We start from the raw sequence: 24,865 nt of genomic DNA on the forward strand, positions 1-24,865 counted from the left end.
CAGGAGGCAGCTGATGGATGTTTCTCTCTCATCGATGTTTCTAACTCTCTCTCCCTCTCTGTAAAAAATCAATAAAATATATATATTTTAAAAAATCCCCCACGTCCTTAATTTATAAATATTCTACACGAAAAAAAGGGCTGCACCAGGTCTCTGCTGGCAGGGAGCCAGCCCACCGCACCATATTCTAGACCCGATATGACCTCATCTGAAACATATTCTGTACGTGACTTTCTTGGGTGCGTTTCACCTCCCTCGGCCTTGCTTCTCCCACATGTTTTAAGTGGGTCGAAATGAGCACTACAGAATGGTGAACAGTCAGGTAGAAGGGAGCGACGGCAGAGGAGCCCCCAAATCACAGAACCTGAGGGAGAGCGAGGAAGACACTCGAGAGCCCCGAACTCGTTCTTAGGCCGTAAAGGGACCCAGGAAACCCCCGTCTGCCAAGCTGGCGAGAAGTCTAGGGTGCACGGCACCTCGAGGCTGGAGAGCGGACCAGAAACCCCGCCGGCCTCACTATCGCCGCAGTCTCGCACGGGGGCCTCGCGAGTCGAAGGGGCGGAGGCGTCCCAAAGGCTGGCGCGGAAGGATCCACGGCGCGCAGCATCGCTGGTTGCTAGGATACACCGCTCACCATCTCCTCCAATCAGCACCTATCTCTCTGCGTCCAATCACAGGAGCGGAAGAGCAGTAGTCGGAGGTAAAAGGTCACGCTGCTTTTGGGCGGCCATTTCTCGCGGTCCGAGCTGGGCTAGGCGCTCCAGGCACCAGGGACGGACGAAGAGCTGGGTCGGCGGCGAGGAGCCTACAGCGTTTGCTCGTTGTCGCGATGGTAAGGAGGAAGAGAAGGGATGGAGTCTCCAGAGAGACAGAGAGAGCGCGCGGGTGCTCAGCGTCGCTGGGCCTGGTGGTTGGTTCGCGCCTTTCCCATTCATCCGCGTGAGGCGCCGCGCAGGCGGCCGGCAGCCCTTTCTTGGCTGCTCCGGGGCCCGCGGCGCGCGCCCCTTCCGCCGCCCTCCGCCGCCCAGGAGTGGCCCTGCTGCCTTCCTCTCCGCTTCGTTTTGGATCTGAGCCTGAGATATCCTTTGCTGGCTGGGGCCGCAGGGTCCGGGTAAGGACGAAGAGGTTTCTCACGGCCCGCTCTGAAAGGAAAGCCCGCTTCCATTCCACGATGGGACTCGCAGCGCCGCCGCGCTCTGAGCCCAGAGCCCAGGCTTTGGAGCATTCCTTTGTCCGTTTAACAAATATTTTACTGAGTGCATGCTACCTGCCGGATGCTGTGCTAGGCGGTAGGACTCTGAGGTGAAAAGTACTGATGCCGACCTCGGTCTGGGTTAATTTCTGTCGGGAGTGGGAGACAGACATTAATCAAATAACAACAGAAAAATACATAATTACAAATAATCAGTGCTAAGAAGGAAGCAAACGGGTTGCTGTGAGGGGGCGCGATGGTACCTTAGAAGAGCGGCCAGGGGTAGCATCCCTGGAAAGGGGAGGGATTTAACCCGAAACCCAAATGATAGGAAATTCAGCCCCTTAAAGAGCTGGAGGGAGAGTGTACCAAGCTCAGGAAACAGGAGCATTGATTGGCCCTGAGGCCCGACATAAGGCTCGACCCCTTGGAGGAATTAACGGAAACCACAGTTTCTTGCATGAATAGTTAGCGTCAGGCAAGACCTCTCAGGCCACATTAGGAGGTCTGGATTCTACTCCAACTGCAATGGGCAGCAGCCATTGAAGCATTTTAAGCAGAAATATGATATGATAAAAAAAAATAACAGTTGCTGTGTGGATAATAAGTTGGAGAAAGACAAGAGTGAAAACTGGAGACTCATTGGGAAGTTATTGCAGCACTCCCCTTGTCCTTAGATAACTCTGAATATTCTTTTTTAAAAGGGGTTTAGTCGCTAAGCTTCTTGGTTCTTTGGGCTGATGGGTGAGCAGATGAAGGGAAAGAAGTGTGTGATTACTAGGGTAACCACTGCTTTGCTGAATAAACAAACGTTAAGTGATAGCTCACATGTCAGAGGCACTGACGTCAAGTGAGACCCAGTCCTAGTTTCTAGAATTCAAGCAAAAGACTGTCAGGTGCCCCTGCTTCGTTCTGTAGTCGCATATTGGGAGTCTGACAGCACTGAATTGTTGGTTGCTTCATTCTTCCCTCCTGGTCTCCTCTGCCTAGAACAGCTGTTTTCCCCTTGGGAATTTATCTCATCCTTTAAAATGGAAGCATTGCTCATTTCAGGCAACCTTTCCTTCTCTCAACACTGGATTGGTTGGTACCCTTGTACATAGCATATCTCCTCTTACAACCTTGCAATAGTTTATTTGTATGTGTTTTGCCCTTCCTCCTCCCACTGTGAGCTTCTTGAGGACAGGGACTGACACCTGCATTTTTTTTTTTTAACTGTCTTTGTTTCTTTGTAACCTGGAACAGTGAGTGATGTTTAATAGCTATTCAGTGTTTCCTAAGGAAATAATGAATATTTGTGTACATTTTGATGGTGGAAGAGGAAATTGGCTACCTGGGTATTTAAATATTTTTGATGGTCTTTAATAAATAAAAGTGATACCATAAAAATTGGTGATTTGGTAAGAGTAGGTGGTGGGCACTGAGCTCCGGAAAATAATTGAGTTCTTTTTTTGTTCTTTGTGCAGAGTTTGCCCCTCAATCCCAAACCTTTCCTCAATGGATTAACAGGAAAGCCAGTAATGGTGAAACTTAAGTGGGGAATGGAGTACAAAGGCTACCTGGTATCTGTAGATGGCTATATGAACATGCAGGTAAGCTAAAGAATTATAAAAATCATTACATTGCATTTCTTTTTCTTCACCTTACTCCTCTAAGGTTTAGTGTGACTTATGAGAATGCAGTTAATTAAGTTGATAAAGCAAAAATTCAGGGGGAAAAGTCAAAATCAGGGAGGATGTGATAAGCTGCGTATGAGACATGTTAAACCAAAATACAGCCACAGATTTGACCCCTAGTTGTTAAAAGTAAGAAGAGCTCAGACATTTGATTCCTTTTGCCAGAAGGGGAAAATACAAATTTGCAGAAAAAGGAAACCCTCTCTCAGGACTTAACTCTGCAAAAATTTTTTCAAGTAAAATTCTTACTTTAAAAAAAAAAAAAATTTTTTTTTAATTTCAGAGAGGAAGGGAGAGGGGGAGATGGAAACATCAATGATAAGAGAATCATTGATTGGCTGCCTCCTGCATGCCCCCTACTGGGGATTGAGCCCACAACTCTGGCATGTGCCCTTGACTAATTGAACCTGGGACCCTTCAGTACACAGGCTGATGCTCTAGCCACTGAGCAAACCAGTTAGGGCAAAGTCTGAATGCTGAAAGCACAACATCAGAGTAATTCCATAAAAGGATTTCTTGAGAGAAAAGACATTAGCCAAATGAATTGGTCAATTGACTGCATGTCTCTTATACTAGCTTCTGTGAATATTTCTGTGAACTTTTTAAAAAATTGTGATAACAAAATGTGCCACTTTCACCATTTTCAAGTGTATAACTCAATCCCAAAGTGAAATTCCATACCCATTAAAAAATACAGTAATTCCCCATTTCTGTTGTCTCTAGTCCCTTGGAAAATACTATTTTTTTTTCTCTCTATTAAAGGTACCTCATATAAATGGAATCCTACAATATTTGTCCTTTTGACTTATAGCATATTTTCAAGGCTCATTCATGGTATAGCATATTTCAGAATTTCTTTTTATGGAAATAATATTTCGTTATATGTATACTCTGCATTTTAATCCATTCTTCTACTGGACATTTGGATTATTTCCCCATTATGACTAGTGTAACTAATGCAATGAACATGGCTATACAAATATCTGCTTCAGTCTCTGTTTTTAGTTATATATCAGAAATGTAATTGCTGAGTCATACAGTAATTCTTTAATTTCTTGAGGAATAGCCATACTATTTTCTACCTGAACAAATGATACTCATGTCCCCATAATTTATATAGAGCATGGTTTGGCCTGGAAAATTCCCTAAACAGTAATCATTTATCAAGGCCATAAAAAATCTGAAGAGCATAGCTCTTGTGCTGAAAATGTTCCACACTTAATGGTGATGGTTATACATACAACTTTATGAATATAGGTAAAACCACTGACTTGTATACTTTAAGAGTGAATTTTATGTTATGGAATTACATATATATATATATATATATATATATATATATATGCCTAATATACTAATTGTCCCTCCAACCGTTCCACCATTCGACCAGTTGCTATGACACGCACCGACCACCAGGGGCAGATTCTCCAACGAGTAGGTTAGCTTGCTGCTGGGGTCCAGCCAATCTGGGACTGGGAAAGATGGGCTGGACACACCCTGGAGCCCTCCTGTGGTCCCTCCCTGGCCCCAGCCTGGCCTGCACCCTCTTGCAATCCAGGACCCCTCGGGGGATGTTACAGAGCCAGTTTTGGCCCAATCCCCACAAACCAGGCCTATGAACCCCACCGGTGCACGAATCTGTACCTCAATTAAAAAAAGGAGTAAAGAATACTTGCCAAATATTTGGTTTCAAAAGTAATGTAACTTTCTTCAACAATAAAGAATAAATTTTTTTAAGTAATGTAACTTCCTAGTGAACTTGCCAGTTTTGAAGTAACGTAACTATATTGATGATGCTTTTGAGTTTGTCCTCTTAGCACATATTTATTGAGTGCCCATTATATGGATTGTGATTTTTAAAAATTAAAAGTAAAGTCTACCTATATGTAGAAGAAAGCTAAACATTTTGATCTGAAATTAGAGTAATATAGTTCCCTACCTATAAATGTTACTTTTTAAAAACTTTTAAATGTTGAAACATGAAGGCTATATCAAATCCCTGTATAAAATGTTTTATCGCATAGTAGGTATGTAACCCACAAGCCAGAATAGTAAAGAAAATGTTGAATTTAAATATTTATGAATATCAAATCCCAGTTCCTAAGGAGTTTGGGGTCAAAATAAAGTATAGTTAATATAATACTTAGTTTTATGCATATAACATAGTGATTTTATATCTATCTACCTAGGGTGTCCCAAAAAACATGTAATACATACCTTAACAGCTGATAGCTCAATTGATGTTTTTATTTCCACCAAACTAAGCTTTGTACAAAGGAAATTCATCATAAAATGCTACTGGAAGTTTGAAAATGTAGTTGAAGTACAAACACTGCCTTTATAATTCTTCAAAGTGTCTCCCAAAAATGTATACACACTTTAACAGCTGATAACTCACTTAATTTTCACTCCTTTTCAAGTTTAACTGATTTGAAATAATGAGTGAAGCCAAATTAAGCTTTTTAAAAATATATTTTTATTGATTTCAGAGAGGAAGGAAGAGGGAGAGAGAGAGAGAAACATCCATGATGAGAGAGAATCATGGATCGGCTGCCTCCTGCAAGTCCCCCACTGGGGATAAAGCCCACAACCTGGGCATGTGCCCTTGATCAGAATCGAACCTTTCAGTTCACAGGCCGATGCTCTATCCCTGAGCCAAACCGGCTAGGGCCCAAATTAAGCTTTGAACAAAGAAAATTTATCCACGAGACTTTTTTATGGGGATACATAAAAGACAAAGTTTATGGTACTAAACTGGCAACAGTCGGCGAATTGAGGGCGCACAAATACCCAACAAAATGATTCTTGGTGTTTGCTATTTCATTCCTTCGCCTTAAAAGTGTGTATACATTGTTTAGGACAACACACACACACACACACACACACACTAGAGGCCGGGTGCACAAAATTCATGCATAGGGGGTGGGGGTGGGGTTCCCTCAGCCCAGCCTGCACCCTCTCCAATCTGGGGCCCTTCAAGGGATGTCCGAGTGCCCGTTTAGGCCCGATCCCACTGGGATCGTGGGATCGGGCCTAAACGGGCACTCGGACATCCCTCTCACAATCCAGGACTGCTGGCTGCCAACCACTCGCCTGCCTGCCTGATTGCCCCTAACCATTTCTGCCTGCCAGCTTGATCACCCCCTAACCACTCCCCTGATCGACACCAAACTGCCACCCTGATCGACACCAAACTGCTCCCCTGTCAGCCTGGTCGTCCTAACTGCCCTCCCCTGCAGGTCTCGTCGCTCCCAACTGCCCTCACCTGCTGGCCTGGTAACCCCTAACTGCCCTCCCTTGCCAGCCTGGTCATCCCTGACTGCCCTCCTCTGCCGGGCTGGTCGCCCCCAATTCCCCTCCCCTGCAGGCCTAGTTGCCCCTACCTGTCCTCCCCTGCAGGCTTGGTCATCCCCCAACTGTCCTCCCCTGCAGGCCTGGTCCCTCCCAACTGCCCTCCCCTGCTATCCTGGTCGCCCACAACTGCCCTCCCCTGTCAGACATCTTGTGTCCACATGGGGTGGCCATCTTTAACCACATGGGGGCAGCCAGCTTGTGTGTGAGAGGGATGGTCAATTTACATATTACTCTTTTATTAGATAGGATGTATGTTTGTGTGTATGTATATCCTATCTAATAAAGGGGAATATGCTAATTGACCCTCACATCGTCGCAAAGATGGCGGTGCGCACAGCCAATAAGGGAATATGCTAATTGACTGTCACACCCTCAAAGATGGTGGCGCCCATAGCCACAAGATGGCAGCACGCAGTCCCCTCAGCCTCACCAGGGTGGCAGGCACACAGCACGGCCAGGCCCGCCTCCTGGCGGTTTAACCTTGCCGTGCGCCTGCCTCCACAGTCCTCCAACCACCCAGGGCTGGCCCGAGGCACAGGCAAGCCTCAGATGGCGGCTGCTCAGCCGATGCCTGAGGTGCAGGCAAGCCTCGGATGGCAGCTGCCCAGACCCCAGGGCTGGCCGAGGCTTGCGATGCTGGTAGTGGCAGCAGCAGAGTTGTGATGGGGGTGTCGCCTTCCCCCGATCGCTGGGTTGCCTCCCACTCCTGAGGGCTCCTGGACTGTGAGAGAGGGCAGGCCGGCTGAGGGACGCCCCCCTTCAGTGCATGAATTTTCATGCACCGGGCCTCTAGTGTGTGTGTGTGTGTGTGTGTGTGTGTGTGTGTGTGTGTGTGTATCCGTATATATACATATGTGTGTGTGTATACACACACACACACATACTAGAGGCCCGGTGCATGAAATTTGTGCGCGGGGGGTGGGGGGGGTTCCCCTCAGCCCAGCCTGCACCCTCTCCAAACTGGGACCCCTCGAGGGATGTCCGACTGCCCGATTAGGCTTGATCCCAGTGAGATCAGGCCTAAACGGGAAGTTGGACATCCCTCTCACAATGCAGGACTGCTGGCTCCCAACCGCTCTCCTGCCTGCCTGATTGCCCCTAACTGCTTCTGCCTGCCAGCCTGATCACCCCCTAACCACTCCCCTGCCAGCCTGATTGATGCCTAACTGCTCCCCTGCTGGCCCGATTGCCCCTAACTGCCCTCCCCTGCAGTCCTGGTTGCCCTCAACTGCCCTTTCCTGCAGGCCTGATCGCCCACAATTGCCCTCCCCTGCCAGCCATATTGTGGCAGCCATCTTGTGTCCACATGGGGGCGGCCATCTTGTGTGTTGGAGTGATGGTTAATTTGCAAGTTACCTCTTTATTATATAGGATATGTATGTATATATGCCTTACAGAGTGATCATAATGAATCTAGTAAGCATCTGTCACTGTACAAAGTTATTGTGATATTATTGACTATATTTCCTGTGCTATAGATTATATCCTAGTAATTTCTTTACTTTATAACTGGAAGCTTGTAAGGTTACTCTATTGTTTAACCTCCTTTTAAGAACATGTTTTCCTGTTTATTAGCACATAATTTAAAAAAATTCTTCAAGTCTTTGTTTTGGTTGATGACTAATATGAAAGTATTTTAGCCATAACTTTTGTACATCCATTGGATTCCTCAATATGATACTACACTATAAAGTTATTATTCCAAGAGAAGTTAATTTCTGCTTTGGAAAACTTTAATCAACTTATTCATAATTTGGGAGATTTCCTTCCTTGACATGTTATTCTAATGTCTACTAGAAAGAAATACTGCACAACTGCGAGATTTAATAAAAAAAACTATGTTGAAACAATTTTTACTACATATTCTACATACATTAGTGTTAACTTTACCAAATATTTATATGAAACCATAAGTACTACAATAGTAATAGAAAACTAATATTAATTATAGATAAATATGAGTTGATATAAAAAGGTCTCGGTTAACAAGTTCTCTCACCGGTATTAGGTGTGTCTTAACTATTTCCCTTCTATACTATTAATATATTTTCTTTTTTTTTAAGCTTGCAAACACAGAAGAATACATAGATGGAGCCTTGTCTGGACACCTGGGTGAAGTTTTAATAAGGTAACAAAACAGTAGTAGTATATGTAAGGAATTACTGGTGAACATTAGAAATAACCTGTTTAAAAAAACTAATTTAGTGCCTCAGTTTCAGAATTACTTTTTAAAATTAATTTACCATATTATTCTACAACTAGACTTCTAGAGTATGAAATTGTTAAACTTGTCAAAGATTGAAGTTATTGAAGCTATTCATCCTTAATATTTTTCTAGTGCTGATATTAAACTTTCTATTTTTAGCTGTAACCTTTTTTAGTGGTTTTAATTGAAAGAGCTTTTTTTTTTAATTTTAGTTGGGTCTGCTGCTAGGATATTTAGTTATACTCATTTTCTAGAACTATATACCTTCAAATTCTAGTTATTCCCTTTGGAAGATCATAAAGATACCATTTTGTAACCATCACATGGTGAGAAAATAAGTGCCATGTGCTTTGTAAAGAATCAGTGTTAAAACTTTAAAAAGAGAAAGGAAAAAATGCTACGTTATAAATTTAGCATTCAATATTTTTGTAATGAAAAAATCTAGTAATTGTAAATCAGATATTACATGGTTTCCAGTTGGAACAACAAAATGGACTGTGTTTCTGTTTACAGGTGTAATAATGTCCTTTATATCAGGGGTGTTGAAGAAGAGGAAGAAGATGGAGAAATGAGAGAATAGCAACTTTTGTGGGAAAATTTTTTTATATATATTTCTAGACAATAAAAATTTGTTTTTTCAACTTGACTTGTGAACTATTCATATTCAGACATTTACATGCAAAACTCAATGTTGAAAAAACTGAAAAATTATTTATAAAAGAAAGGCTATCCAGTTTCATTTAAGTTGGTATTCTTTCGTAAGCCCAGTGTTCTTATTTTTTTCTAAAAAGGAGAATTACTTATATGCTTTATAAATGTTTATGAAGGTGAATTTCAGCCCTTTTCTTGTAATTATATATTAACTGAGACCTTTCAAATGCAACTGCTTTTAAAGTTTTTTTGAGCCATTTTTTACATGTATACAGTGAACTATTTTCTTAGCATTAATATATATTATTTTACTTAGTAATAGACAAATTACAGTGTACACTTAAATAGTATACACATATAGCTAAAATGAAACATCAATTAAAATGAAAATGATTGTGGATATACAGCACAACAGAAATTGGGAACTGACATTTAGGTTGAAGATTTGTTCATTTAAGAGGATTAAGTTTCTGAACAGTACTTAATAAGAATTAAAAACCAGTCTCACAATTATGTTCTGAGACATAACTTCAAAGTCTCATGTTGTCAGAGGATGCCACTATTGCAGTTTAATGATCATTAACCGTATAGTTACATCAATAAAATAACTTTGGATGTGTATCCCCAACTCAGTCAAATCAAAGTATAGATGTATAATATTTAGAATAATACTTAGGCAATGGATAATAAAAAGCCTTCAACAAAAGAAAGTAATTCCCCATTTCCAATCCTATAACCTTTGGAACAAGGGCATGTGTTCATCACATTGATTAGGTAAGCATATGGGGGAGAATATTTTGATTACTGTAAACCAAAATCTTTAAAATATGCTTAAAACATTTGGCCTTACTGCTTCTAATTCAAGTGAAAAAATATTCTTCCTCTATTGATTTTGCTCTTGTATCCCTGACTAAACGTAGTTGATGTTTGTTACCAGTTGTAGGTTTTGAACGACAGACAAGTCTTCTTCCCACCTGAAACAAAAAGAAATAATATTCTTTAGAATAATCTTTTTCTGTTGAAGTATAAGTACTAATATTAACTTGATTTTCCAAGGCATAATGCGACTTAATGTGGTAAATAGTCAATTACAAAGGGATTGATTTTAAACATTAGTAATCCTGATGGCTCTTGGAGGTGTTCCCACCAGGATAAGCTTAGGGAAATCCTTAGTTTCACACCTATTCGTTTTCTCTGGGGCATATACTCAATTATATCCTCTTTCCTCTGTAAACTTTTTTGTTTTGCTTTGACAGCTGAATTTTTATCAAATGGATGACAAAACTATGATATAATATTGAGATTTGATGGGGCATCTCCATTGTGTCTCAAAAGGGGCACTATCCCTATGTGAGACTGGCCCTTGCATTGCAGAATGTTTGACATTCCTGGCACCAGTGAACTAAATAATAGTAGAGTTCCTCCCCATAATTATAGCAACAAAAATGCCCTTAGGGCAGTGGTTCTCAACCTTTCTAATGCCACAGTCCTTTAATATAGTTCCTCATGTGGTGACCCCCAACCATAAAATTATTTTTTTTGCTACTTCATAACTGTAATTTTGTTACTGGTAATGAATCGTAATGTAAATATCTGTGTTTTCTGATGGTCTTAGGCTCTACAGCAGCGGTGACCCAAAGGTTGCAGTGACCCTCAGGTTGAGAACCGCTGCTGAAGAGCCTAAGACCATCAGAAAACACAGATATTTACATTAGATTCATAACAGTAGCAATATTACAGTTATGAAGTAGCAACGAAAATAATTTTATGGTTGGGGGTCACCACAACATGAGGAACTGTATTAAAGGGTCGTGGCATTAGAAAGGTTGAGAACCACTGCCTTAGGGGAACAGAACCCCTGAATTCCTTTCCTAAAGTCGGAATTTTTTTGACTGTTGGTGATCTCCTTTGGTTACTTTTGTTATTAATACTATCAGAAAATTCCCAGTGATGAAGTATCCCAACTAGGTAAGAACTTCTATCACAGGTTTTCATACATTGTCAACTTATCAGATTACCATTTTTATTTTCTATTTTCCAGTTTTAGTTTTCATTCTCATTTTTAGTTTTTTAATAAACATTTGTTGAGTATCTACTGTGTGCTAGGCAGTGGAGATACAGAGGTCATAAAACGCATTCATGGTCTAGAAGGAAGGATATATTTTTAAATAATCATTTCAATTTTGTGGGCTTAGTGGAGTGTATACATGTGGGAGAATAATGAGTGGTTAATTCTCTCTTGGGAGGAAGAGGAAAATTCAAGTGTTCATAGAAAGAACACCTGAACTAGAGAGGTACAGATTCTTTTTAAGATTAAATGCTTATTTAAATAAAATAAGGTAATCATAACCTTTTGATATACATATTTACAATCACCATACTTTGGAACTTTTTTCAAGTCCTTACCTGAAAAGGCTGGTTCTGAGGTGCACAATAAGCATTCACTATGGGTTAGCTATCACTGTGTTAACAATCAATTTCCACATTAGCTTTGTAGATAGCCATGAAACTGGGTTCCTAGAATATATTTCAGACCCAGAGCTAGAGGAGGGCAAGTGGCATATGGAAACAAAAGACCCTCCATACTCGGCATGGACCATAAGCTCTCTGACTGCCAAATCCCAAACTTCTTAACAGGTGATCTTGCAATATAAAGAACCTTGGCTTCCAGTCCTGATTAGTCTTCTACATCTGAAGTAACACCGGGGATATAATTTTAACTCCAACTATTAATGTCATTATTTTTATAATATGAGGGTTAGAAGAACCTTCCAGTTAATATGTAACTAGAGGCCCGGTGCACGAAATTCATGCATGGGGGGGGAGGGTTGTCCCTCAGCCCAGCCTGCATTCTCTCCAATCTGGGACCCTTAAAACGGTGTCTGGCTGCCTGTTTGGGATCGGGCCTAAATGGGCAGTTGGACATCCCTCTCACAATCCCGGACTGCTGGTTCCCAACTGCCAGGCTCCCAACTGCTCGCCTGCCTGCCTTCCTGATTGCCTCTAACTGCTTCTGCCTGCCAGCCTGATTGTCCCTAACTGCCCTCCCCTGCAGGCCTGGTTGCCCCTAATTGCCCTCCCCTGGCAGCCTGGTTGCCCCTAACTGCCCATCCCTGCCAGGCTGGTCCCTCCTGACTGCCCTCCTCTGCCAACCTGATCGCCCCCAACTGCCCTCCCTTGCAGGCCTGGTCTCCCAACTGCCCTCCCCTGCTGGCCTGGTTTACCCCAACTGCCCTCCCTTGCAAGCCTGGTCTCCCAACTGCCCTCCCCTCTTGGCCTGGTCCACCCCAACTGCTCTCCTCTGCAGGCCTGGTTCCCCCCTAACTGCCCTCCCCTGCTGAGCTGGTCACCCCTAACTGCCCTCCCCTACCAGACTGGTTGCCCCCAACTGCCCTCCCCTGTAGGCCTGGTCCCCCCCAACTGCCCACTCCTGCAGGCCTTGTCCCTCCCAATTGCCCTCCCCTGCAGGCCTGGTCACCCCCAACTGCCCTCCCCTGCAGGCCTGGTCTCTCCCAACTGCCCACCCCTGCAGGCCTTGTCCCTCCCAACTGCCCTCCCCTGCAGGCCTGGTCGCTCCCAACTGCCCTCCCCTGCCAGCCTGGTTGCTCCTAACTGCTCTCCCCTGCCAGCCTGGTCCCCCTAACTGCCCTCCCCTGCCAACCTAGTCCCCCTAATTGCCCTCCCTTGCCAGCCTGGTTGCCCCTAACTGCCCTCCCTGTTGGCCCGATTGCCCCCAAATGCCCTCCCTTGCAGGCCTGGTCCCTCCAGACTACCCTCCTCTGCTGGCCATCTTGTGGCGACCATCTTGTGTCCACATGGGGGCAGCCATCTTGTGTGTTGGAGTGATGGTCAATTGGCATATTACTCTTAGATAGGATTCTCTAGGTTCACTATTTCCATTGTTAAGTGGAAGAAACAAGGTTCTCAGCTACCATTAACCTTTTGCACTCGGATGTCGAGTGTGACTAGACACGGTTAGCATTAGAATAAAGGAATCGAGAAAAAAGCAAGCGAGTGCAAAGGGTTAAGAAGAATTGACACAAATACATAGGCTATTTCCAGAAGGACTCAGATGAAACTGTTAGCAATGATTATCTCTGGGGCAGGGGAAACTAAGGATGACAACTTGCACTGAATACTCTTTTGAACTTGGAACCATATGTCTGTACTACCTATTCAAAAAATTAGTTTTTAAAATTTTCTGGTTTCATAAACCTGGAAGGAAAGAAAAAGAGGAAGGGACAGGTTTCTTTTACTAAAAAGTAGGCCTAATTTGAATTATTCTAAAAGTAACAAGGAACCAGAGAGAGATCAATTGAAGCTGAGCATGAAAGACTACTGAAGTTTAACCCGGATAAATTCGGTGAATTAGATATTTTGTTTTTATACCCAGAAGCACTCACACTTTGATGTAGCTGGACCTATTAATAGCAAAACACAAACCTTTTTCTTTGGTTGTGCTACTGCTCTTTCCAGAGCAGCTCTTAGCCTTTCTTCTTGGTGTTTTTGTTTTTCTCTCATTTTATCTTCACGAAACCTGTCAAGAGGGGAAAATGTTCTTCTAACTATAAGTCACAGAAAGTAAATGACCCATCTAAATATTATTTCCATTAAGGTTAAATGAAAGTAATAATTCATCGTCACCCGTAACTATGGCTTTTGAATATTCAGGTGAAATCTCAACAACACATCTGATTTGTGATGAAATGAGAAGAAATTGCATGCCACCATTTTGGAAGAAGTAAGAATCTATCCCCGCTTGTGTCTAAATAAGCACCTCAGTAAAGCCTTCTCATCACTCAAATTCAGCATGTCACAGTTAATCTGTACAATGGTCACTTAAATTAACTTCCAGTTATCCACCCCTCCCTTATTTGAAATATACAGAAAAGTATACTAGTCACAAGTATGTAGTTAAGTGAATTACCACAAAAGTGCATTTTCCAGTTAATCTTTTTGAATGGTATTCTCAAATTAAAACCAACAAATACAATTTGTCTTGTTTTCTTTAGGGCTGTGATGATAAAATTAGATGACCTAGACCAGTGGTCGGCAAACCGCGGCTTGCGAGCCACATGCGGCTCTTTGGCCCCTTGAGTATTTTTATTCCATAAAATACCACGGCCTGGGCGAGTCTATTTTGAAGAAGTGGCGTCAGAAGAAGTTTAAGTTTAAAAAATTTGGCTCTCTAAAGAAATTTCAATTGTTGTACTGTTGCTATTTGGCTCTGTTGACTAATGAGTTTGCTGACCACTGGGATAGCCCATTTGGGTCAACCACTGCATCCTCTGCCCCTATCTTGTCAACTTTCCCCTCTCTCCCGCCACTGCCGCTGCACTCACCAGCCATCAGCCCAGCTTGTGGCTGAGCAGCACGCCCCCTGTGGGAGCACACTGACCACCAGGGGACAGCTTCTGCGTTGAGCGTCTGCCCCCTGGTGGTCAGTGTGCCTCATAGCGACGGGTCATTTTTGTCATTTGGTCAATTTGCATATTACCTTTTTATTATATAGGATAATAGTGAATGTGTCTTCCCACTAAAAAACAGCTCTATGAGGAGGGCAGGGCTAGGTTTGGTTCCTCCCACTGTGACTATGTGGTTATCTTTGCCGTATAATAGAGACTTGCTAAATGTGGAATCCAAGCAAAAACAACTACTCATTAAGTCATTCACTACACTTATATAAGACGTACCTTTGCCGTCGTTCTTTTTGTTTTATCCTCTCAATTGCCTCCACATTTTCTTTGGGAATGGAATCAATGAGATCACTCAGTTCCACCAGGCGAGACTCTACTTTTACCAGCTTTTGGACTGGGTTGAGGCTGCCAACCTCACCATCTCCGATGCAGAATTTGTATACTTGATTTATTTTTTTACTAAGAGACTCTATCAGTTTTTCCTGGGATTGAGAAGAAAAGGAAAGTAGAAAACAACATCACATCACTATTTGCTTGTTCAATAAATGTGAAGTTCTGTTTTACTATAGTATAATGAAAAGGCTTTTATATAATACTAAATGTTTCCTTGTTTAAAAGAAAAACTTCAGTGTGACTTAGAAGAGTGAGAAAATGCAGCAATGATATTTATAACAATTTGTAGTCAGGTCATTGCTACAGTAACACCTTGGATTATTTTCTTTAAAAATATTTTATTCTAGGCATGAAAGTAATTATAATTGTGATTTTTTGTGTATCTGATTCCCTGGGCATTCAAGTAGAGGTGACATACACATTTAAAATCCTATTTTGCCACTGCAATGCATTTCCTTGCAGCACTGCAGATGAGCCCCCTTTTTTGCATTTATTAATCTAATTCAGTGGTCGGCGAACTCATTAGTCAACAGAGCCAAATATCAACAGTACAACGATTGAAATTTCTTTAGAGAGCCAAAGTTTTTAAACTTAAACTTCTTCTAACGCCACTTCTTCAAAATAGACTCGCCCAGGCCGTGGTATTTTATGGAAGAGCCACACTCAAGGGGCCAAAGAGCTGCATGTGGCTCGCGAGCCGCAGTTTGCCAACCACTGGTCTAATTGCTAGAACTATAATCATCCTGTCTAATAGTTATTTGCATGCATGCCTTATCTCCCTTTCTAGGCTGTAAGCACCTGGAGGGCAGGAGCTATTTCTTAGGTTGACACTGATACCTAAAATAGCACCTTGCACATAACTATGCACTTACTAAATGTTTGCTGAATAAATGAATGCATTCTCTCAGAGGAAAAGAACAGTTACAAGAAAACTGATTCCCTGCTGGCCTACAAAAGCCTTTGGGGAAGGTTAAATTTCACCCTCTCCATTGGGAAGTCATTGCAGTATTCTAGTCTAAACAGAGGCTTAGGCCAAACCTTGCTGATCCCTGTACCTGGCTATTCCTCCGTTTTAACACGTAGTTGATATGCTCGAGCTTGTAGGTAACGTGTTTCGGGATGTGTTTCGGGACCGAAAGATAACTTTCATCCTCTTTCTCGTCTGGGGGCTCGGCATTCGCAGCTAAGAGGGTCTCAATAAACTGCTGGGCAAGGTTAAGCTGTCTCCAGATAGCATTCTGCCCCAATGCCTGCTTCTGCTCAAGAAGATGAGAATCACCATGAAGCCAAGGAGGAAAAATAACACTCAAGACAGATGTGGCTCCTGGAGTCGTGGGACTCCTTACAGAGCCACCAACAATTACAAGTCAAGATCTATTACCAGGAGGTGACTTCCAACAGCTTGTTTCTCCCACCACCTACTTTAAGCACCTTTCCAATGTTCTATTTACCATAAAGCCCCCATTTTCTCAATTTTTTTCTATTTCCTATTTATATTAAAATATGCTTTTTAAAGAAAACAGGGAAGTATGAAATAATATTAAAAGAAAAAGTAAAAGAAAAAAGCAAAGGTCCTATTTGCCATTCAGCTTATTCTTTTTCTCTCCCTTTCTAAATAACACCTATTGTATTTCCCATTTATATTAACAGCACATTTCTTTAGAAAACTTTAGAAATACAGAAAAATGAAAGGTAAAGTAACCCATCAAAGGACTGAAGTATACATTGGATATGAAAAAACATTATTGCTGCAATGTGAGTCATTTCAAAAATACGTTGAACACTAGTTCTGAGAAAAATCAACTTTAACGTGAGAATGGTTAATTGACGGAAATTTCTGAAGGAGTCTTCTTGAGCACTTAAGCGTTTTAGAGATGGATGGGCAGTAGCCTTTTTGTGTGTGTGTGTTTGTTTTTTAAGTTCCTCCTGTCAAATAAGAGGAAAAGACAAGGAAAGATGTTTTCTTAAGGTAAGAACAGCGTGAGAAATAGAATCAGGGGATGAGGTTAAAGAAAATACTCATGAAAAAGAGATTGAGGGCCTGGCTCTAACGAGCACAGGGCAAAGAAAAAGGAAGTTCAAGATGCAGGCCTACTCTTGACAGAGAAGCCAAATGTCAGTCCAATCCCTGGAGCTGCCACGAGGTGGCAGGCCCACCCCAGAGCTCGTGTGCCTGCTTCCTGAGGTTCAGTGAGGCAGGGTGGTGGAAAACTACCAGGATAAGAACTTTGGGTGCCTTCCAAAGGAATGGGAAGTGATCTGACCAGAGCAATAGATAGAAGGAATCATTGTTACCAAAATTGGATAGGAATGGGGAGATGTCTAGATGTCATTTAAAGTTCCTTTCCAACTCAAGGAGTCTGTAATTCTTATCCATGTCCCATTCTACTGTGTGCTTAATGTAAACAACTCTCCCAATTGAACTGGATCAGTGCCCTGTTGAAAGGAAAATTAAACCAGAGGTGACTACATTCTGCAAATTAAACGATGGAATAGCTTACACTCCATTTCATGTCCAATGAAAGTAAGCAAACAGCTGCTACACAAAATGGATGAATCTCAAACGTAATGTTGAGAGAAAGAAGCCAGGCAAGCCAGACATATTACACGATTCCATCTATCTCAAGTTCAAAAGCATAAAGTCTAATTGGTGGTGGGAGAAGTGAGGATAGTGGTCACCTTCAAGGGATGGAAAGCAGCTTCTGGGAGTGCTGACCGTGGTGTATTCCCTGATCTAGGGAGTGGTACAGGGCTGTGCTTACTTTGAGGAAATTCTTAGAGTTACACTTATGATTTGTGCACATTTGAATATTACATTAAATCTATGCCTGAATTTAAAATTGTACTATCGAAGTAATATATTGAATTAATGAAAAGTGTTTTTAGGGGATTAAGTACAGTTAGAAGTGTGGAAGTTTTGGAAAGAATAAAATTGATTTTATAGATCATAATTGACCATAGTGCCAAAGTAACTGATAATTTTGTGAATATCAAAATTAGGTGCAACTGTTTATCTACACCAGTGGTCGGCAAACCGCGGCTCGCAAGCCACATGCGGCTCTTTGGCCCCTTGAGTGTGGCTCTTCCACAAAATACCGCAGCCTTTGTGAGTCTATTTTGAAGAAGTGGTGTTAGAAGAAGTTTAAGTTTAAAAAATTTGGCTCTCAAAAGAAATTTCAATCGTTGTACTGTTGATATTTGGCTCTGTTGACTAATGAGTTTGCCGACTACTGATCTACACTAATAAAAGAGAAACATGCAAATTGACCATCACTATGCTATGCCCACCAACCAATCAGGAGGGAATATGCAAATCAGAAGGCCAAAGATGGCGGCCGCCCAGATGCTCCAGGCGTCCGGGCAGGGCAGGACGCCTGCTATGAGAGGGAGGGTGGGGGGCAAAGTGATCTACAGGAGCGGCACTCCGGCTGCAGCGAAGGCCTGGGTCCCGGGTGCCGGAGGAAAATCGGTGCTGGAAGCCAAGGGAAGGAAGGCCTATTGCATGACTCTTCATGCAACGGCCTCTAGTTTACTCATAAAGGATTATGTTTTGCACATGTTGAGATCTGAAAGAATGGGAGTAGGAAAGCAAGAAAATTCTAAGAAAGTAATACTTTTCCCCTGCCGATTTGTTTGCTCTTCCCCCTTTTCACCCCAGTATTTTACATCCCTAGGAGAGTGTGCTTTTTCCCAGAGGGGGTAACACATGAATGCCAAAATTACGCCTGTGACCAAAATCTCAGTCTTTTAAAAATAATTTGCAGATAAACTGTACAAGGTTGCCTCAAAGTTTAAGAGTACTGAAAATGCTACATTTTTTTATAGCTGCCCTAAACTTGGATGAAAGGGGCTTGGTGGGAAGGAGGGGCACTATCACATTTATCTGACATTTTTCATGTCAATCAGCTTCAGAATTATTTAAACAAAATTGAAGGGTGGAAACAACCCAAGTATCCATCAACAGATGAATGGATAAATAACGTGGTAAATAAATACAATAGAATATTTTTCAGCCATCAAAGGAATTCTGATACACACTACAACATGGATGAACCTTGAAAACATGCTAAGTGACATAAAAGGACAACTATTGTGTGATTTCATTTATATGCAGTACCTAAAGTAGGCAAATTTATAAAGGAAGAAAGTAGGATGGGAAGATAGAGGAATGGGGAAATACTAGCATTGTTCAGAGTTTCTATTTGGGATGATGAAAAATTCTATCAATAGTGGTGAAGGTTACACAATAGTGTGAATATATTCAATGCCACTGAATCATAACACTTAAAATGGATAAATGGTAAATTTTATGTATATATATATATTTTTTAAAATATTTTATTGATTTTTTTACAGAGAAGAAGGGAGAGGGATAGAGTTAGAAACATCGATGAGAGAGAAACATCGATCAGCTGCCTCCTGCACACCTCCTACGGGGGATGTGCCCGCAACTAAGGTACATGCCCTTGACTGGAATCGAACCTGGGACCTTTCCGTCCACAGGGCAATGCTTTATCCACTGAGCCAAGCCAGTTACGGCATGTTATGTATATTTTATCATAATTTAAAAAATGGTTTAAAAACCAGCATTGAAGAACTAAAAGGTAGCTAGCACCACATTTCTTGTTCTAACAGTGTGCAACCTGACCATAGCCCCTCCTAAAAGAGAAACATGCAAATTGACCATCACTCCACTATGCCCACCAACCAATCAGGAGGGAATATGCAAATCAGAAGGCCAAAGATGGCGGCCGCCCAGATGCTCAGGGTGCTGTACCACCCTAGGAAGTGTGTGTGTGTGGTGGGGGTGGGGGGGGGGGGGGAGCTTTTGTAGCCCTGCCTACCAATGGGTAGGGAAGGACAATCATCTACTGATACAGTTTTTCTGAATCTACTTCTGCTTGAAACATAAATGTGATATTAACCTCACATATTAGCATGAATTTTTATCTTATTTACGATTTTTACAAGAAAACCAATACAAGTTGGAGTTGTGGGTCTAGAAAGTAACCTAATCATTCATTCAACAAACATTTATTGAGCACCTCCTTTAGGGACACTAAACTTATCGAAGAAGGGTAAGAAATCCCTGCCCTCGAGGGGTTTGCATCCAGCTGGGAGAGACTAACATATAAGTAAATGAGCACATTAGCGTGTGTTACAGGTCCTCCTATAATGACTATCTACACAAGCCCCACGGGGGGCAAAATTTATTATAAGCTCAGTGTTGGTCAGATATTCCATTGTGTTGATTCAGTCCTTACTTTGTCAATTACTTACTCAAATTTCTACCAAAATGATCACAGGCAGTGAGCTACTTCATATGTACTAGCATACACTCTGCCTAAAAGAAATGTCTTTATGGGGGAAAATCTCAACATCATACTTGGTCATAATTAGAGCAACATTTTAAGAGAACCCCAATGCCAGTTTGAATGCTTTGTGTCTACCATGTAAGTGGACTGTTACGTACTGGCAAGATTATTTCAAGCTGGTTTTCTGCCTTTGTCATCAACCTGAGGCTTGTGGTTTACTTTTCATTCTCCCATTCCAGTGCTTAGTACTGAGGTAAATGCAAATTCTTATAATGAGCCAAAATAAGATTACTATAGGCAAAGAATGCTTACCTGGGCATCTGAATTAAATTCTCCAAAACTAAATAGCCTGGACCTTAACTCCAGTTCTGCTGCTTTTTCCTCTTCTCTCACGCAGTTCTCTTTAAGCACTTCCTTCTGCTCCAAAAGGAACTCAATGTTTGAATTTCTATGACAAAAGAGGCTTGTCTATAACATGTGGTTTGGTGCAATAAAACATCACTCAGGAGCTTCAACACTCTTCCAGATCATGTGTTAGCAGCCTATGTCTAGCAAGCCAAATCTGAGTTTATATTTGAAGACATTGCCAACATACATGCAACTTCTCAGGTTAAAATGAGACAAATGCACAGGGGCTGTTTTGAACCCCCATCAGGAAGCATTTTCTTCCCCTATACTACTTCCCTGACTCCCCCAGTAGAGAGCAGCAAAGCCGAGGTGTCGGGAACTCAAGTTGTGGTGAGATCTTGTCTGTGTTCCCTAACCAGGGTTCAAAATAGAGACTCCTGACTCCCTCTCCTAGACATTCCCATAGAGATCTGGAGATGGATTCGGACATGGATTCCCTTTTCCTGCCCAACCATGCCCACCCGTCCCCCCAAATCATATTGTTGGAGATGGGGGCACCATAGCTGTGAGGACAGAGAGAGGAGGCATGGATTAAAAGGATACATTAGTGGTAACAGGTAGCTGTGAGAGCATGATTTTTAGGTTCATAACTTCTGAACAAGTTAATCTGTTCCAAAGTTCAATGTAGTTGGACGTTTAAGAAGATTGCCACCTTCTGGCCCAGACGACTGTTCTGAAAAAGCTTCTACACAGTTTTATAATAGGTAGATACAAAGATCTGTTCTCTGCGACTCGGAGCTGTTTACCAAAATGGTAATAATATAAAATTTTACAATAGGAAGGAGTGTTGTGAGTCATCAAATCAGCCTCCTTCCCCTGACAGAAGTCCCTTTTATCATAGCCCTGATATGTTGATATGCACATTACAAAATGATACAATATTTAAGTCACCAAAAAATCTGTTTTGCTGAGGAGAGTCACAGCCAAGGAAAATGCATGTTAGCACTATCTTCCAAAAGCATGGTTTGATTAGCCAGATGATAGGGGGAAATGGGTGTGAACGAAAATTAAGGCACTAAGTGACCCTTCCGTTCTTTTGAATCTTTTATTATTGCTAGTTAGGAAAATATTTTGACATGTGAAAGGAAGTAGGGACTAAAATGAAACTAAAGCCAGTCTATTCTGTGTAAATATAACTTCAACTCTTCATACACTACAACGGAAATATCGTTCGTAAACATTTCACCTTAAATCCAGAGAGACCACCAGGAAGGACCACTCGTGAATAAGTTGGACTCTGTCTCTGGTTAGAATTCGCGTAATAGGATAAATCTACTTGTTTTCAATGACTTACATTTTATCCTGTATATATTTTTCTCTTTTATTCACTTCTTCGAGGTTTTCATCTACATCTTGGGAATACTGTACCAAGGTCAGATTCTGCTCCTCCAGCTCCGTGAGGACTTGAAGTAGCTCTTCTGGTTCTTTGAAATAAATCTCTGGCTCCTAATGAATCAATAATGAAGAATATAATTCACTTAACACCATGCTGCCTAGGTACACGTGACTTATCTAGAAAAATGCATTCTGGAATACAGGCTGACTGTGAGGGAGACATGGGTGGAGATGGCAAAGGAGCCTCTTTCCACGCGAGAGCTGGTCTCAGGAAGGGGCATTGGAGGTGGTAGGGGAGATGAAAGGTATTGGGAAAGTGGAAGAAGTGGGTGAGGAAAAGAGAAGCAAGGATGAAGCAGGAGAAGCAGGGCAGGAAAAAGGGAAAGGGGTCTAGGGAAATGCAAGGGAGAAGAAATAGAAGGAAGATAAAGATGGGCTACGTGAAGGCCATTTTCTCCCCTAGTTTTAATTATTTTACATTTTCCAAAATTTTACGTATAAGTATGCATTATTTTAAGTAAATTTAATTTTTATACACCCATATTAATCACATTTCCTATAGCCAGGGGGTGAAAGCAACCTAAATGTCTATCAATGAATGAATGGATAAAGAATGTTACAATGGAATGTTAACCATAAAAAGAAGGAAATCCTGTAGCATGCTACAACATGGATGAACATAGAAGATATGCTAAAAAGTAAAACCATTCACAAAAGGACAAATACTGCATGATTCCACTTTTATGAGTTATCTAAAGTAATAAAACTCTTAGAACAGTGGTAACCAGGAGTTAGAGGGAGAGGGTTAGAGGAATTGTTCAATGGGTGTAGAGTTTCAGTTTTGCAATATGAAAAGTTATAGGGATCTATTGCACAATAGTGTGCATATAGTTAACACTGCCATACACTTAACCTTTTGCACTTGGATGTCGAGTGTGACTCGACATGGTTAGCATTAGAATAAAGGAATCGAGAAAAAAGCAAGCAAGTGCAAAGGGTTAAAAATAGTTAAGATGGTAAATTTTGTGTTATTTTTTTTACCGTCATAAAAAAAAAAAAAAAGATGCCTTGGATAAGGTGTGTTTTATATAATTACGGATGGTGTTTTAAAGTGTTTTTTGGTCCGGCTGGTTTGACTCAGCCGATAGAGTGTCGGCCTGTGGACTGAAGGATCCCAGGTTTGATTCCAGTCAAGGGCAAATGCCTGGGATGTGGACTCAATCTCCAGTGGGGGCAGCTGATCAGTGATTCTCTCTTCATTGATGTTTCTAGCTCCCTCTCCCTTCCTCTCTGAAATCAATAAAAATATATTTTAAAAAAATAAAGTGTTTTGTGTTCCTTTTGAGTTTCTGTATCATATTTAGGGTGGAGTTAGCTCAGAGTCAATCTTGTAGCCATGAAGGGCTATTTTATTGAAGGTCAATTTATCTTACAGTTTAGTTCCTCAATATATCTCAAGCCCCAATCTATCCTATCTAAGAGTAATATGCAAATTGACCATCGTTCCAACACACAAGATGGCCAGCAGGGGAGGGCAGTTAGGAGGCACCAGGCCTGCAAGGGAGGGAAGTTTGGGGGTGACCAGGCCTGCAGAGGAGGGCAGTTGGGGGGGATCAGGCCAACAGGGAAGGGAAGTTGGGGGGGACCAGGCCTGCAGGGGAGGACAGTTGGGGGTGTCCAAGCATGCAGGGGAGGGCAGTTAGGGGCAATCAGGCTGCTAGGGGAGCAGTTAGGTATCGATCAGGCTAGCACAGGAGTGATCAGGCTGGCAGGCAGAAGCAGTTAGGGGCAATCAGGGAGGCAGGCAGGTGAGCGGTTGGGAGCCATCAGTCCTGGGTTGTGAGAGGGATGTCCCAGATTGGAGAGGGTGCAGGCTGGGCTGAGGAACACGCCCCCCCCCACCCCCGTGCATGAATTTCATGCACCGGGCCTCTAGTATATATAAAAGAGTAATATGCAGATCAACAGAATGGTGGAACAAACAGAACGACCGCTTGACCAGTCACTATGAGGTGCACTGACCACTTCTCAGTCCCTCCCCCTGCCCAGCAGACTCCGATCCCTCGATGGTGAATGGGGAACTGGGAGTGGGTGGCAGTGGCTGCTGGCAGCTGAGGAAGATGGCCCTGATCACAGGCCAGGCCTAGGGACCGTACCCACGCATGAATTTTGTGCATTGGACCTCTAGTGAAATAATACGCAGCCAGGAAGTGGCTATTTTTTTTAGAGGAAAAATATAGGTAATATGTCTCCCAAATTATTACCTACTTTAGCATTTATTTTTCATAAAATGTCTCATGACAAAGATGAACTATATATATACAACTGAGGAACAGTATCAAAATCATATTTTTCTTCTGGGAAGTTATGGAATATTTGGAATAGGAAATTTCAATTTCAAAAGAAGAAATGAATATTTTACCAAACACAGTATTTGAATCAAGAAATATAATCTAGTTACCAGTTCATAGTCTATTTCATCATCTATCAAGCATTCCAAACTGTCTTCTGAACTTTCAGATTGGCTGTAAAAGAAAAAAAAAAAAGAAGAAGATGCCTGATTTCCGAGTCATTTTCTGTCAACAGGTTTGCTTTCACTTCTAAATTTTCTTTGGAACATGAAACCTAATTTTTTTCAATAGGCTGCTTAGCCTTTTAGGGAACTGCGTATCTCAGGAAGCAATGGATTCCATGAGTGTGTCAAAGAAAACTAGATTCACCCAGACAAGGGTGACGTATGCAAACAATGAGACCACCAGGAAGAACTATACCAGACAGTACTAATCATTTGAGGTGCATCTATAAAGTCAGGTAATTTTCTTAGAGAAACACATGACAACCTACATTGCCACATCCATTTTGTCCACTTTAACTCAGTCTTCTTGAAAAATGGAACGCGCCTTAGTGTTCAAAACCAA

The 24,865-nt window shown here is 41.9% G+C and overlaps 2 protein-coding genes across 6 annotated transcripts in view; one reads left to right on the plus strand and one right to left on the minus strand.

Moving 5' to 3' along the window:
• The first annotated feature begins 703 nt into the window (after nt 1–703).
• SNRPF (small nuclear ribonucleoprotein polypeptide F) lies at nt 704–14,037 on the plus strand. 2 transcript variants are annotated; one of them, XM_054719374.1, is made up of 4 exons: nt 704–832; nt 2,659–2,784; nt 8,286–8,350; nt 13,751–14,037. In XM_054719374.1, exons 1-4 carry the CDS (start codon nt 830–832, stop codon nt 13,752–13,754), a joined length of 198 nt encoding a protein of 65 aa, XP_054575349.1. In that variant the 5' UTR covers nt 704–829; the 3' UTR covers nt 13,755–14,037. The 2 variants fall into 2 exon arrangements, with proteins under 2 accessions (XP_054575349.1, XP_008143016.1); XM_008144794.3 differs by lacking the exon at nt 13,751–14,037 and adding an exon at nt 8,942–9,074 and having other exon boundaries at nt 705–832.
• The window catches only part of CCDC38 (coiled-coil domain containing 38), a 41,100-nt gene continuing 25,722 nt past the window's right edge, over nt 9,488–24,865 (minus strand). For 3 of the 4 annotated variants that reach the window (XM_054719371.1, XM_028150298.2, XM_054719372.1), the window contains 7 exons: nt 24,409–24,472; nt 21,907–22,058; nt 20,517–20,652; nt 15,945–16,145; nt 14,773–14,978; nt 13,523–13,616; nt 9,488–10,053 (listed from right to left, as the gene is read on the minus strand). In XM_054719371.1, coding sequence (XP_054575346.1) covers nt 9,940–10,053; nt 13,523–13,616; nt 14,773–14,978; nt 15,945–16,145; nt 20,517–20,652; nt 21,907–22,058; nt 24,409–24,472 — 967 coding nt within the window. In that variant the 3' untranslated portion in view covers nt 9,488–9,939. The remainder of the gene's footprint in view (nt 10,054–13,522; nt 13,617–14,772; nt 14,979–15,944; nt 16,146–20,516; nt 20,653–21,906; nt 22,059–24,408; nt 24,473–24,865) is intronic. The other variant, XM_054719373.1, reaches the window with a different exon arrangement.

Source organism: Eptesicus fuscus, chromosome 7, assembly GCF_027574615.1.
Source record: "Eptesicus fuscus isolate TK198812 chromosome 7, DD_ASM_mEF_20220401, whole genome shotgun sequence".
NCBI classification, from domain to species: Eukaryota; Metazoa; Chordata; class Mammalia; order Chiroptera; family Vespertilionidae; genus Eptesicus; species Eptesicus fuscus.

Coding starts and splice junctions, on each gene's coding strand:
- SNRPF (XM_008144794.3), top strand. Junction 2,785..8,285: donor ATGGCTATATGAACATGCAG/GTAAGCTAAAGA, acceptor TTTTTTTTTAAG/CTTGCAAACACAGAAGAATA. Junction 8,351..8,941: donor CTGGGTGAAGTTTTAATAAG/GTAACAAAACAG, acceptor TTCTGTTTACAG/GTGTAATAATGTCCTTTATA.